We start from the raw sequence: 13,704 nt of genomic DNA, 5'->3' as shown, positions 1-13,704 counted from the left end.
TTGGCCATTGGAGTGGAAAGGAGAGAATAAAGCTTCACGGCGCAGAAGAGGTTGGCCTTCTTCAGAGTCTACATTATTAACTTTAAAGTACTCAGGGGGTGGCAGTAGGATTTAAGTCCTAAAAGCACATTATTGCTAAAGAGCCTGTCAGCCAACATGGTTTTCTTTGGTAAATGACCACTTACGCAGTGATTTTATTGGTGTGACAACTGCACTAGGTAATGTTCATGATGTCTAGATGTGTTTGCAAATGTACATGTGGAGTGGCCACGGTACAAAAGAGCTGCTGTATGAGAAGCCAAATACGAAGTCTCATTTGGGATTCTAAAAAGGGGGGGTGTTTAGGAGTCTAACAAAGGGGGTCATTTTCTTCAGGAAGTTGGTACAAGACACTGACTGTGATTAACACTGTCACCAGCTGTGAGGCCACGTTTAAGTAAGCAGCACAGCCACTGTTCCTTTCCTGAATTTGCAGTTAATTAGCGTCATTTATTGCGATTCTCAGCATGTATGCTTTGGAGAGACGCCACTGAGGGTTGGAGGGAAATTTGTTTCAAGGGAAAGGGGGACTTACAGGATCCACTAGAATTTTTTTGTAGACGTTCATATGAAACACGACAACGCAGAAATAAGTAATAATAGTCCATCGTCAACCACGAAAGAGTGATCATATATTAATTAACTTTTGAAAAAAAACAATACAGCGAGGGAGCGATTTTCATACCGCGAAGTAACAAGGGACGACTCCGTCTCACAATGGCTTTTTTTCTGTTTTTTCATGATGCGTCGGCACCAGTGATTGAAAAATACGATGACAACCATAGAAGCACAAATGCTGCGACATAGGATAGTGATCTCTGTATGATCGTAAAAGTCACTGACCATCTACAGGCATGGCCTGCCAATGTTTTTGGCCGTGACTGTAAGTGTGATAAAGCATGTAAGCATTTTGACATGGACTGTTAACAGGCGTGATCGTATTTTTACTTGTATGACAGCTAAAGTTAATTAACTGTTAGGGTATAATCCATCCATCCATTTTCTATACCACTTCTCCTCTTTAGGGTTGCGGGGGCATGTTGGAGCCTTTCCCAGCTGACTTCGGGCCTGTTAGGGTAATATTAAATGTTAATTAACTTAAAATATTTTCTGTAGAGTTCATAGAGGTCTCATGAAGGTGAAGTTTAATGCTGGAACAAGGTAATAAATTCCCATTATGTCCAATGCTAAAAACATCTACATTCACACCAACTCAGACATCAGCTGCGTAGTCTTACTTTTCTTATGACTTCCTACTAAATAGATGTTCAGGGATTTTGTTGCGGTTACAGATACTCGATGCACAGCCCCTCAGCAGACATTTATTTATACACACGTGCTTTCAAAGCCGAAGAACGACAAAACAGTACTCATTGAACGCGCCTTATTTGGAGCCCTTGTGGCCAAACAGCATTGAATTCTGGTTTCACGGTCTGTGAGCACATGCGAGGCTCTGACAGCTATAGTGGGCATTGTTCACATTTCATAAGTTGGACCACGCTGTGCTGGCATATCATTCTTAGTATTCTCTGTCTAACAACTCCGAGGGCCCTGTCAACAGATCCAGAGGAGCCTGTCAGCACCATCTTTTCAAGAGAGCTGTCAACAGCAGCTTTATATCAGACTTCTTAGGGACGGGGGGCAAGGAACACAAACAAGCCCTGCGGGAGGGGACGTAAGGCAACACAATGCATTCCGAATAACAAGAATCCGAAAAACCCAGCATGAACTGTTGGAATGATTTCGGGGTCTAAATGATGAAGATTTTTGCGTCAAAATGTCTGGGAGTGATTCCTGCAGGCGTGCCTCAACGAGCCCTGTCGTGACTCCTACACTTTATGTTGTATTATCCCCCGATAATGAGGCGTGCATGCGTTGCGTTCATGACAGAAGTGTAACCACATTACCTTGGAGCACTGCTTGTGATTCTGGCACCACACCAAGGATCCGTTATTCTGTGGGGGGGGGGAGAAAAATATCACCTGTCATCACACCGCATGGAGTTATTAAAAGATTAAAATACATTCACAATAATTGCCTTCTCGCTTGCTGTCACAATTAACACATTCTTTAAGCCAGAAGCCTTTTCTGTGATTGACTCCAGTGCCGCACACACACGCACACACACACACACAAAAGAGGAGCTCTAAGTGTATGTAACTCAAGCAGGAAAGTGGGGTCAGCGCTCCAGGCTCCCGCAGGGCAAGCCTCTGGTCAGTTTCAGCACAACGCGGTGACCTCAGCTCTTCTGAGGGCTCGTTTGATCTCTCAACAGACGTCCCTGAGGTCACCGAGGCTGGAACTGATGTCAGCACGCCTGCGAGGACTGCAGATACCGCCAATTTCCCCCTAATTGCCATGGAAGTGCCACCTTCTGAGCATGCAAACATTTGCTCCCTATGTTGCGCTGCGTATGTGTAAATATGCAGAGCTGGACCGCTGGGGGTTAAAAGGCCGGGACGAGTGGTCATTTCCTGACTTCCATCACTGTGAGAAATGATGCTGTCACTTTTGGCGAGTATAAGGCTTCGGACTGAATGGTCAGCTGACGTAGCCCACGAAAAAGGAAAATTATGAGTCAAAAACATGTTTTTAGCCCCCGGGGAGCAGCGGAGCTGGATGGTAAACAGACCCCATAAGAGGATTTGTACATATACGTTGAATCGATATTAGTGCAGATTGGGAGCAACAAGGGCTTTACGTCACGCTTGTGGACACTTGATGAATGCATGTTTGTACGGACTCTCCTCTTATCTCTCGGTAGCCTAACTTGCAGGTTTAATCTCTTCAAAAACACTGCTTTCAAAGCGCTGCCTTGAAACGTACAGCATTTCTGGTGCTGGCAGACCAAAAATGATGACAGGAGGGCTGCTCCAACCTGTTACTTTCTTTCTAATACATTTGCAAGCCACATAACCAAACAGTGCAGCTGCAAACTACAACAATAATAAACATACTGCTGAAGGTTGCAAATGCATTTCTTAATTCCCACTGTTGCATGAGCAGAACATATCATTAACCCAGTTTTTTCCATGATTAAGTTATTGTTGTGCCTGGACCAAAGAGATTATGCAAAATAGCTGCATCAGTCCTCAGCATGTTGCACCAAACTATCAGCAGCCTTTATGAGATTGTGTTTTTGTTTTTTTTCCAACATGTGTTCTAAAAGATGGGAGGCCGTCACAAGAAACACCATCATGTCGTGCGAAACCATCACTGTATTTAATGAAATGAATATTTGTTGCTTTTTCTTCCGCCTTTTGGGACATTTATTCCAAAAGATGGGACGCTATCTCACAAAACGCCATCATTTTGTGCTGCCTCAAGTGAGCAGAGGCTTTTTTTCTTGGGATTTGTATGATTTTCGTCAACTTTTCTGCAACTAATGATTATTTTCTTAGTCGATTAATCTGGAGCTTGTTGTTTGGATTAATCTAGTAACCAGTTAGGCTCGAGACAGACTAAATCAAAATGAACCAAACACTAACAGTGGTTTGGTCCGCAACATATCGGAAAAGAGGCCTTAATGCCGATCACTGTTGGGTGTGAATATCTTGTTTTGCCTAAACAAAACACACAAGACACAAAGACAATAAGTCTGCTTTCATGGATGACTAGGGCATTTAAAAATATTCACATTTGAAAGGCTGAAATCAGAGGATATATGCATTTTTAAATCAAAGAACAATTAATCGAATGCCAAAGTAGTTGTTGGTTAATCGGAAAATGGATTAATCAATTTGTGGATTAATTGTTGCGGCTCTAGCATGTTTTACGAAGATCCTATTTGCAACACTTATTCCAAAATATGGATGTCTGGTATGAGGCATCAAATACTTGTCAACAGGGTGGAAGGTGATAAACTTTACATCTCAACTCCCAACATTTTGGAATACCATTACACGCAGGTGGTGTCACTCCTCTGTTACAGCTTTGATACGACCGCTGATGGAAAATTGCCAGGTTGACTTCGACCCCCTGTTTATACAGGACAGCAGGACAGTGACACAGAACAAAGTTGAGTCAGGTGTGAATATATGTACTGCAGGTCCAATGTCACATGTAACACGTGACTGACACCTACCATATTACAGTAAGCCATCCCCGTTGTTCAAATTAAATCCCTGAGTCCAGCCTCACCTTATCGTCTTATTTGATACACCTCGGAATAGACCATAAAAATGTGATGAAAAATTGCAAATTGAAGCCGGAGCACAAAGTAATAATTTCGGTTAATGGCCTGCATCCGAGCTTCACTTGTGGATGTTCTGAGGCTGTGAATCCAGCCAGACTTGAGGGGTCTGCAGGCACAAAGTCTGCTAAAGTTCAATGTCAAGTTCAAAGTCGTTTCCCACAATGTAATCCAGAAGAAAAATCCCATGAGACCTTTGGAAAGGAACTTATCATTAAAGGGTTTTAATTTGACATCCAGTGCCAGTAAGTGCTGAGCTTATGGCGTCAAGGGTAATGGTCCAATGGCTTCAAAAGAATTCATGATTGTACGGCCATGTCTTTTGGAAATCTCTTTCACAAAAAAACTGCAGATAAGGATGAAAAATGAAAGCGGTGAGGAGAGGAGTGGTAAAGATGAGCGCCAAGTTGGCCGGGGCGTGCATCACTAGGTTTCCTGCCCTTTTTGTGCGTAATAAAACATTCTGTTTGGCCAAACGTTGATTAAAAAGTGAATTATTCCTCGCTGGTACATCATTCTGTGTGGTATGGGATGATTAAATCGCTGTGGTGCTCACTAACTTATGAGAAATGATCGATACAAGGGGGCTAAATCCTCTGTTGGTGGCAACCCGTAAATAAGACCTTGACATGTACACTGGAGGCATCGCCTTGGGGTAATTTATTAAGGCTGTCATGAGTCTACGCCACTTCCTAAATCATCAATCCTGCTTTTTTCTGACAGCTTCCCTCGTCCATCAATAAAACGTTGACATGCCCATATCTACAGACCCACATAGGATCTAATTTTGTTTAGTGACGGCATCCCTGTAGCAGAGAAGCTCAGCAGGATGTTGCCCCAGCTGTCCAGGCATGACCCCACCATGTCAGGGACCAACGGGGAATAATTATAGGTCAGGACTTCATCCCCCTGACTCACCATGACATTCCTCCACAGTCTGAACATTATGCAGTGATGAGGACTGTCAAGGACCCTGACCAATGAATGTTTTCCAGATATCCTCCGCTATGATTGGGGGTCAAGGAGAGGGGGCCCCAGACAGTGGTAAATGCTTTGTTTCTAGCGCTGGCGGAGTCGTGTAAACAGGACATTTATCACAGAGGTACACGGTGGCGCTTGTCTGCTGAGGAGTTGGAGCAGGTGGCCAGGGGCGTGCTGCATTGTCTAGACAACTGAGGAACACGGACAAAAACCTCTTTTATCTCTACCTTTTGAAAAACGGTGGTCTTTTGTTCCTGCCTTGGCCTTCGGTTCGGATGGAATGAATCTCAGTTTACGTTGGAGGGCAGTTATTTCAATAGGATTTATGTTTGTAGGTGTTGGACTACATTTTCTTAGCAAGAAAGACTTCAAAAGAGATGGGTGTCTAGTGTGTCTTTTGTCTTCACAGGAGTCCTGAGGCAACACCAAAATAACACACTTAAGGGCACATATGCTGCACGCTAAATAAAGGGTCAAAACATTCAGGCTTCCATGAGGGGTTGAACTACCTTCTACTTTCCAACTAGACAATCTACAAATCTCATGGTATTGTTTTCTTGCCTCTACTAGCCGAGATCCAGAACATGATTCAAAGTTAATCAAAGAAGCTAGATACCAAATGTCATTGAAATTTCTGTTTTCGTAACGGCAATGTTGAAAACAAAATATAAATATCCAGATTCACACTGCTCAGCCTAAGTTTATCAGTCATATCAAAGAAGCTACATTCCAAATTTCACTGAAATTCCCTCACAACTTTTGGAGCAACGCTTTCTAATTCACTGAAATATATTCCCAACTGTTTGAGAAACGACAATGTTAAAAACATAATCAAAAGTCAATCAGTCGAATCAAGGAAACGCCTTAAAAAAATCCAATTAAGAGATATTAACGCATTTTTGAGAAAAGGTATGTTAAGAAAATGATCCAGACTGACATACACTCCTGATCAAAATCTTAAGACCAGTTGAAAAATTGCTAGAATTTGCATTTTGCACATTTGGATCTTAATGAGTTTTTAAGTAGAGCTACAACATGCAAAAGACAAAAAGCATGTTGAAAAACTAATTTATTGCAAACAACAATTAAACTGAAATAGGCTGTTTATCAGCTGATCAAAAGTTTAAGACCATCACTCAAAAAATAACCAAAAACTCTCCAAACCAGAACAAAAAGTATTCTCAGTTGGACTCAGTCATGAGTAGCTCCACCGTTCTTGTTAATCACTTCAAAAATGGGTTTTGGGCACGCTTGATGTGACTGTTTCCAGGAGGCTAGTGGGAACATTGCTCCAAGTGGTGAAGATGGCGGAGACGATGAAGGAGACAAGGGCTTTGAATTCCTTTTTTGTTTTTTAAACCCTTTTCCCACAGATGCCATCTGATGGTTATTGCACTGCACTCGGCACCAGTAAGGGCCTTAATGTGAGTCGAAGACCGCCCTGTGTCTTGATGGACAGCCAATTGGATCCTCCGGTTCAGCGCAGGTGTGATTTTCTTGGGTCGACCACTTGACTTTCTTGTTCCATAATGCTCAGGATGTTTCACAACATTTAGAATGACTGATATACTGCACCCAACCTCAGCAGCAATGGCACGCTGCGAGAGGCCTTGCTTATGCAGCTCCACAATCCAACCACATTCAAAAGGAGAAAGCTTCTTTGCTTTAGCTATCAGGAGGGCATGACAGTGAGAATGCCTGACGGAAAATGACAATTTTGAACATATTTAGGCTTTTATAGCCCGTGGTCTTAAACTTTTGATCAGCTGATAAACAGCCTATTTCAGTTTAATTGTTGTTTTCAATAAATAACTTTTTCAAAATGCTTTTTGTCTCACTCCCCCTTCTTGCTTTTGCATATTGTAGCTCTACTTAAACCCTCATTAAGATCCAAATGTGCAAAATGCCAATTTTTCAACAGGTGTTAAGATTTTGATCAGGAGTGTATTTAGCACAGGAACAAAAGTACAATATGTACATTTGTGCTTGGGATTGAGTATTTTTCCTCTTTCACAATTGAGTAATGTCAGTGTTAAAGCTAAAAACATGCATATCAGTTTACTCCTGGACACACCAAATATGCTAAATTGAAATCCTTTCATAATTTTTTTCGAGTAACGTCCGTTCTCAAAATAAAAAGCTCCAGACCGTGGCTCCAGAACACAGTCAAAGACTATCATCAATTGGTCCTTGGTCATACTGAAGAAGCTACATACAGAATTGAATTAAAGTCCATTTAAGCCTTTTTGAGAAAGGGACCATATTCATCAATTCAGTCTTTAAGTTATACCAAGGTTGCTTCAGAGTCTGATCTTTCTTTTGGTAGGTTCCATGTTTATATAGCCATAGAACACAAGATTCTGTGTGCCTTGAAAGATCAGTCAAAATCATCGAAAATGGCCGGTACTGAAAATGGCTGGGACTGAATGAGTTAAAAAGAAGTTGAGTATCTATGAATGTGTCCAAATGAGTTAGTCTTCAGTGGAGTGCCATTCTAACACACATATCCCACACGAGAAAGACATTAGGAGAAACGACTCCAGTCAGGACCGAAGGCTCATTGTCCACTGAAGTGGCTGAGGGTGTCTCAGATTTACAGGCGCAAGTGTCACGCTTTAAAAGCATTTACAGAGGGAAGGGGGGGCGCCCAGTGACATAGACCCCCATTCATCCGCTGTCTTCAGCCATGAAACTCCGCCACACATGAGCCCTGCCAGAGTTTGATTTCCACATTTTATATAAAAGGCACAAACTAATAGTATGTTCCTATGTGTTTTTTTTAAGAAATAAAACTAAATTTAGAATGTTAGATTTTTAATGGCTTTGAATGTAATAAGGACACACCTTGTTTTTTATTTTTGGTCTCTACATAAATAATCCACTACAAGGCTGACACTTTCTGATAGACTGAACTTGTACGTGCCTCCCAGCTCGCTCTCAACTTTTCAAAGTGTCCGAAGCGTATATTTATGGACGGGTGTTCCCCCCCTCTGTCGATTATACCGGGGGTGACAAACTCACCAAAAAGTGGAGAGATAAATCTGCTTTGGCAACCGCTATGACATCACTCGATCGTCTACAAACTTGCTGCAGCGAGTCTTTATTTAAAACCAAGACTGAGAGTTTGCCACATTAAAAAACGGTTTCTGAACATCTGCAAGTGTTAAATCCAGTGAGTGTCATTGCAGTGGGGGATGATTCAGAGATCTTTAAATTACACCGCTCTCAGTTTAAGCAAAACAAGTGACACATTACATAGATTAACAGTGATATTAAGACAAAGCACTTGGACTCTCCAAGTCCCAAGCACTTCATCTCTATTTAAGGCGTTCCTATCCTGTATCCAATGACCCCCAAATTAAGAGGTTTGTCATTAGCGTGGAACTCTGAGCCGCTTGCGCGCCTGTTACCGTAATGAGATCCGGCCCGTTGGGAAGCGGCTCCACCTGTAGTTTGTGCTGACTGGCGACACTACATTAGAGCTTATCGCATTTAGCGCGATTGGGCGCCAGCGTTTAGCAAGAAGGTGACCCCTGCGTTGTTGTATCCTCCGCATACCTACGAGGTGTGCTGATGGCATTTCTTGGCAGAGGGTGGGGGGGGAGCATGTGTTTTTGCAGCTGACCAGACCTCCTCCCAGCCCCCCAAACACATACCGTTGTCACATGAAAGGAATGTGCGCAAGACAGTTGCATATCATCAACAACGGCGTTCTATTTTTAGTCACTCAAGCAGGTTTTGCTCATCACTACCGCAGTCCCAAACTGCACTTCCCTTTTCTACCCATGAAAAGACAATTCAAAGAGCATACAGTGGAGCCTCTACAGGCGAACAATTGAGAATTCTACCAACACTGTCAAGAAAAATGTGCTTCTAATGTCACACAAAAGATCGGACAATGTTGCTGCTTGCTAACATTCACTCATCATGCACCAGCATGTCACTTAAAGCCATTTCATTTTATGTATTTTATTAAGTGCAAATTTTTTGCTTCTTCTTTGGCAACACTTATCCCAAAAGAAGAAATGCCATCGCGCAAAACCTTCAGCGTATTTTACAAAAGTGCAGTATTTTTGGATTTTTTTTTTTTTGCTTTTTCTTTGGCTGTTTTGCAACATTTATTCACGAGAAACTCAAAACCATAAGTGCTTTTTACAAAACCATTTGTTGTGCCGTTTATTCCAAAAGATCATGCCAGACAGGTACTGTTACACATCATTTAACGCGAAACCACAAGTTACTCTTTTTTGCACCTTTTCACTCCTATTATTCATTGTTTACACAATTGTGCAACTCCTATGCTGTAGGGACTCAAGACGGCCGCTAGCTAGCAAGCTAGCGAGCTAGGCAGTTAGCATCAAATTTATTTCTGTGTTAAGGTAATGTAGTGTAAGGTAATGTCTCAATGTTTTGCATCATTACTGCCACGCAGTGACCAGAATGCTACATATCACTTGTATTTATCATAGTCTACCACGAAATATCAATCATTTATTAATTCATTTATGAACAAATGCAATATAGAGAGCTTTTTTTTGCTTTTTCTGGGATTTTTGTGACATGTCTCCCATATGATGAGACACCATGATGTCATACAAAAGCATCAGTCTACTTTCTGAAAAGGCGCAGATGTCTTTGCTTTTTACAACACTTATTCCCAATGATGGGACGCCATCATGTAAGACGCCATTATGCTGTGCAAATCCGTTCATTCCTTCATTTTCTATGCTGGTATCGGGTCGTGGCGGGTATGCTGGAGCCTATCCCAGCTGACTTATCCCAGCGGGGTACACCCTGGACTGGTTCACCAAATCCATCCATCTTCTATGCCGCTTGTCCTCACTGGGGTCCAGCTAATTTCGGGCGGGAGGCAGACTGGTCGCCAGCCAATCGCAGAGCACATATACGGAGACAATTAACACTCATATTCATACCTGTGGACAATTTAGAGTCGCCAAATAACCTAACATGCATGTTTTTGGAATGCGGGAGGAAACCGGAGTACCCGGAGAAAACCCACACACGCACGGGGAGAACATGCAAACTCCACACAGAGATGCCCAACGGAGATTCGAAGAAAACTAGAAACTAGAAAACTAGAAAAAAAGGAGCTTATTTTACATATATATATATATATATATATATATACTTTTTTTTTTTTCCTTGGGACACCGTCATGCCACACGAAACCTTCAGCATATTTTATGAAAAATAACTCTTTTTTTTTTTTGCTCTTTCTTTGGCTTTTTGCAGCACTTCAAATTTGACTGCCATCTATTTGCATGAAACTATCTCATTACACTGTGTGACAATTAAGAATGATAAAATGTTGCCTAAATCATTGCCTGTACAGTTAATGATACTTTCATGATGCAACAGTTCTATTTCTTGGGTTTGTTTCAAATTTTCACGTAGTAATATGGAGGTGGACCACTGTAGCGGAATGGATCCACAGTAGAATATTTGCAGTCGGCAAGTGGGGGGGATACTTCATCAGCTATTGGAGCGTTCATCCAGCTGGTGGCTGATTCAATGTCGTAACTTTGCAACCCAAGGCAGCCATAAAAAAAACTTGGACACGCCATGAACAAATTCTGGACATTTCTCGCCAAGTTGCGCGTTAATAAGAAACACAGTGTCCTCTGGATGTGCACCACTGCTTGTTTCTCCGACTCTCTTCACTTCACGTGTATATTACCCTGTATTACAACCAGTGCCACTTGTCCAATTAGCACTTTCAAAGTGACAGGAGACAAAGGGTGACCTCTTGATTAATTGGGTCTGTTTACAAAATGCGTCCAGGTCCGCCATGATGCCGGGGCTTCCTTTGCGAGACGAGGGCTTGCAAATGCAAATCGGGGACGGGTATAAAAGAGGCGAGCTAGCAGATAGAGAGACAGCTAAAGGATCAGCGGACGCTTCTTTTCTTTGCTGGCCTTCTGGGAGAGAACAGTGAGTCCACTGGAGGGTGAAAAACAACTTCTGACTCCACACACTGACTCATGCACACAATGCAGCTACTTTGCGCCATACGAGTGACAGCATCTCCCTATGAACGGACAAGGAGAGGCTCATCATTTATGAGCTTCTTTCCAGTAAATAGCAGGACACGTCGTCACACAGTCAGCAGTGACATTGATCAGGGTTGCATGTACTGTTGTGGATGTCCAATGAAAAACATGGATCTCAACAGGTTTTCTTTTCATCCAAACAACACAAATAAATATTAGGATTGGTTATTTTTATGTGTTACCGCCATCTCTTAGAAGAATTCCAAGAATGAGTAATAATTGTCCAAAACACCAATGGTGACCTAAGACATTTGCACAGGACTATAAGTTCAAAATAGGAGTAAAGCAATTTCAGAGCAAAGTTAAAATTTCCGTGAAATCGCACGCTTTTTTGAGACACTATATGAAAAGCCTGGGCGCCATCGTGCTAAACGCCAACATGCCGTGCAAAAACAAAAGAGTATTTTACAAAAATGTGGATTGTTGTTTTTTTTCTTTGGCTTTTCTCAACACTTATTCCAAAAGATGGGACGCGATCACGCAAGATACTTCAACAGTTATTGCAAAAGATGGGACGTTCCGCATGTCGCAAGAAACCATCAGCATATTCCACGACGGCTCAGATATTGTTGCTTTTTCTTTACCATTTTTACCACGCTTGTTCCAGAAGATAGGAGGCCATCATGTTGCGCAAAACCATCAGTGCATTTTTTTTTGCTTATTCTTTGGGTTTTTGCGGGACGTATTCCAAAAGATGGGACACTATCACACGAGACACCAGCATGTCACGCAAAACCATCATTGTGTTTTACAAAAGCTCCCCTTTGTTTGCTTTAGCTTTTTTGGAACAGTTATTCCAAAAAAATGGGCGGCCCTCATCCATATTGGACGAAACCATCAGCTTATTTTACAAAAGCTCTGATTGGTTTGCTTTTGCTGAGGCCACGTTTTTGTGACATTTATTCCGAAAGAAAGGAGGCCATTATGTGCTTTTGTTTGGGCTTTGGGACACCATCATCTGCGACTCCAGCATGTCGCGCAAAACCACCAGCAGACCTCACAGGAGTGCACCTTTTTTGCTTTTTCTTTGACTTTTTGCCACTTTTATTGAAAAAGGTAGGACTCCGTCACACAAAGACGCCAGCATATCGCGTGAAACCATCAGCGTATTTTAGAAACGTGTGGATTTGCTTGCTTTTTGGTGAGGGGCTTTATACCAAAAGATTGAACACCATCATCTGAGACTCCAGCATGTTGTGTGAAAGCGTACGTCACAAAAATGCTTTTTTTGTTGCTTTTTTCGCCACTTATTGCAAATGACGGAACAATGGCCTGTCAGCGTCTTTTACAAAAGCACGGGTTTGTTGCTTTTTCTCTGGCATACCTGCGACATTTATTCTCAAAAAATGTGCGATGCCATCATATCACTCTTTTTGCAACACTTCCAAAAGGTTGGAGGCCGTTAAGCCAGACGGTATCGTGCCACACAAATTCTTTTGCTTTTTCTTTGGCTTTTCGCAAGACCGACTGCAAAAGACACGTGAGACGCCAGCATGTTGCGTTGTATTTTAGGATAATGCTGAGTTTTGGCTTTTTATTTTATTTTTTGTGACACCTATTCCAAAAAAAGGGGACACCATCAAATGCATTGCCAGCAAAAATAAAAGTAAATTCGATGGAAAGTGGCTTAATCTAAAAGCACCCATCAGATTAAGAAATGCTGTAAAGTGACAAGTTTGCATGTGCCCCCATGCATGCAAGTGTGCAAATGAATAAAATGGTGTTTTGTTTGACCCACGAGTGAGCACTGCTGCGTACCTGCGAGTGCTTGAAGAAGGCGGAGATGCGAGTGATGTGCAGGCTGAGGCACCGAGAGGCGCACCGTGCTCGGTAAACACTGGCGGTGGAGAACGAGTCCTCTTGCCTCCTCGCACACACGCCGCTCCGCGTGCTCGTCAACGCCGTAATCCACAACACGCACAGGGCCGCGCACGCCCTCAACCTCCCGGCGAACATTGTGGTGGTGCTCCGCTCCCAGATCCGCTCGCTGTTGGCCGCCTGTGTTTTTAATCCCTCCGCGTATCGCGCAATACTGAAGAGCAGGCTATGAGCCGGGAAACTAAAAGAGAAACTTCAATTATACGACCGGGAGGGGAGGGCGGGAAAGGGGTGGAGTCACTGCATAGCGTGGACTCTGATTGGAAGGTGGTGCATGACTGACAGGCGAGAGAAGCGTCAGGCAGGTGGACTCATGCACAGTGTACACTCTTAGCAGCATGTGCCACTTATGTACTTACATACTATACATCACAGTCAAGACGATCACCTGTTTCACAGTGACACATTACATAGGACACAATAAAAGCAAGAAAATTAAGAATAAAGTAAGATGTCAAGAATAAACCCAAATAAACCTTAATAAAACAAAAAAATGTTGCTGTTCACCAAAAAATAAAATAAAATAACACCAATAAAGTTGTA

The 13,704-nt window shown here is 42.5% G+C and overlaps 1 protein-coding gene across 1 annotated transcript in view; it reads right to left on the bottom strand.

Annotated features, from left to right (window-relative positions):
- LOC129187907 (anosmin-1) overlaps positions 1–13,340 on the bottom strand; it is a 65,090-nt gene extending 51,750 nt beyond the window's left edge. The window contains exons 1-2 of the mRNA XM_054787714.1: positions 13,042–13,340; positions 1,947–1,994 (exon numbers count right to left, since the gene is read on the bottom strand). Coding sequence (XP_054643689.1) covers positions 1,947–1,994; positions 13,042–13,239 — 246 coding nt within the window. The 5' untranslated portion in view covers positions 13,240–13,340. The remainder of the gene's footprint in view (positions 1–1,946; positions 1,995–13,041) is intronic.
- Between the last annotated feature and the right edge of the window lie 364 nt (positions 13,341–13,704).

This window comes from Dunckerocampus dactyliophorus, chromosome 9 (assembly GCF_027744805.1).
Source record: "Dunckerocampus dactyliophorus isolate RoL2022-P2 chromosome 9, RoL_Ddac_1.1, whole genome shotgun sequence".
In the NCBI taxonomy this organism is placed as follows: domain Eukaryota; kingdom Metazoa; phylum Chordata; class Actinopteri; order Syngnathiformes; family Syngnathidae; genus Dunckerocampus; species Dunckerocampus dactyliophorus.
Note: the sequence above shows the minus strand (reverse complement) of the source record. Positions and strands in the feature narration are given on the sequence as shown.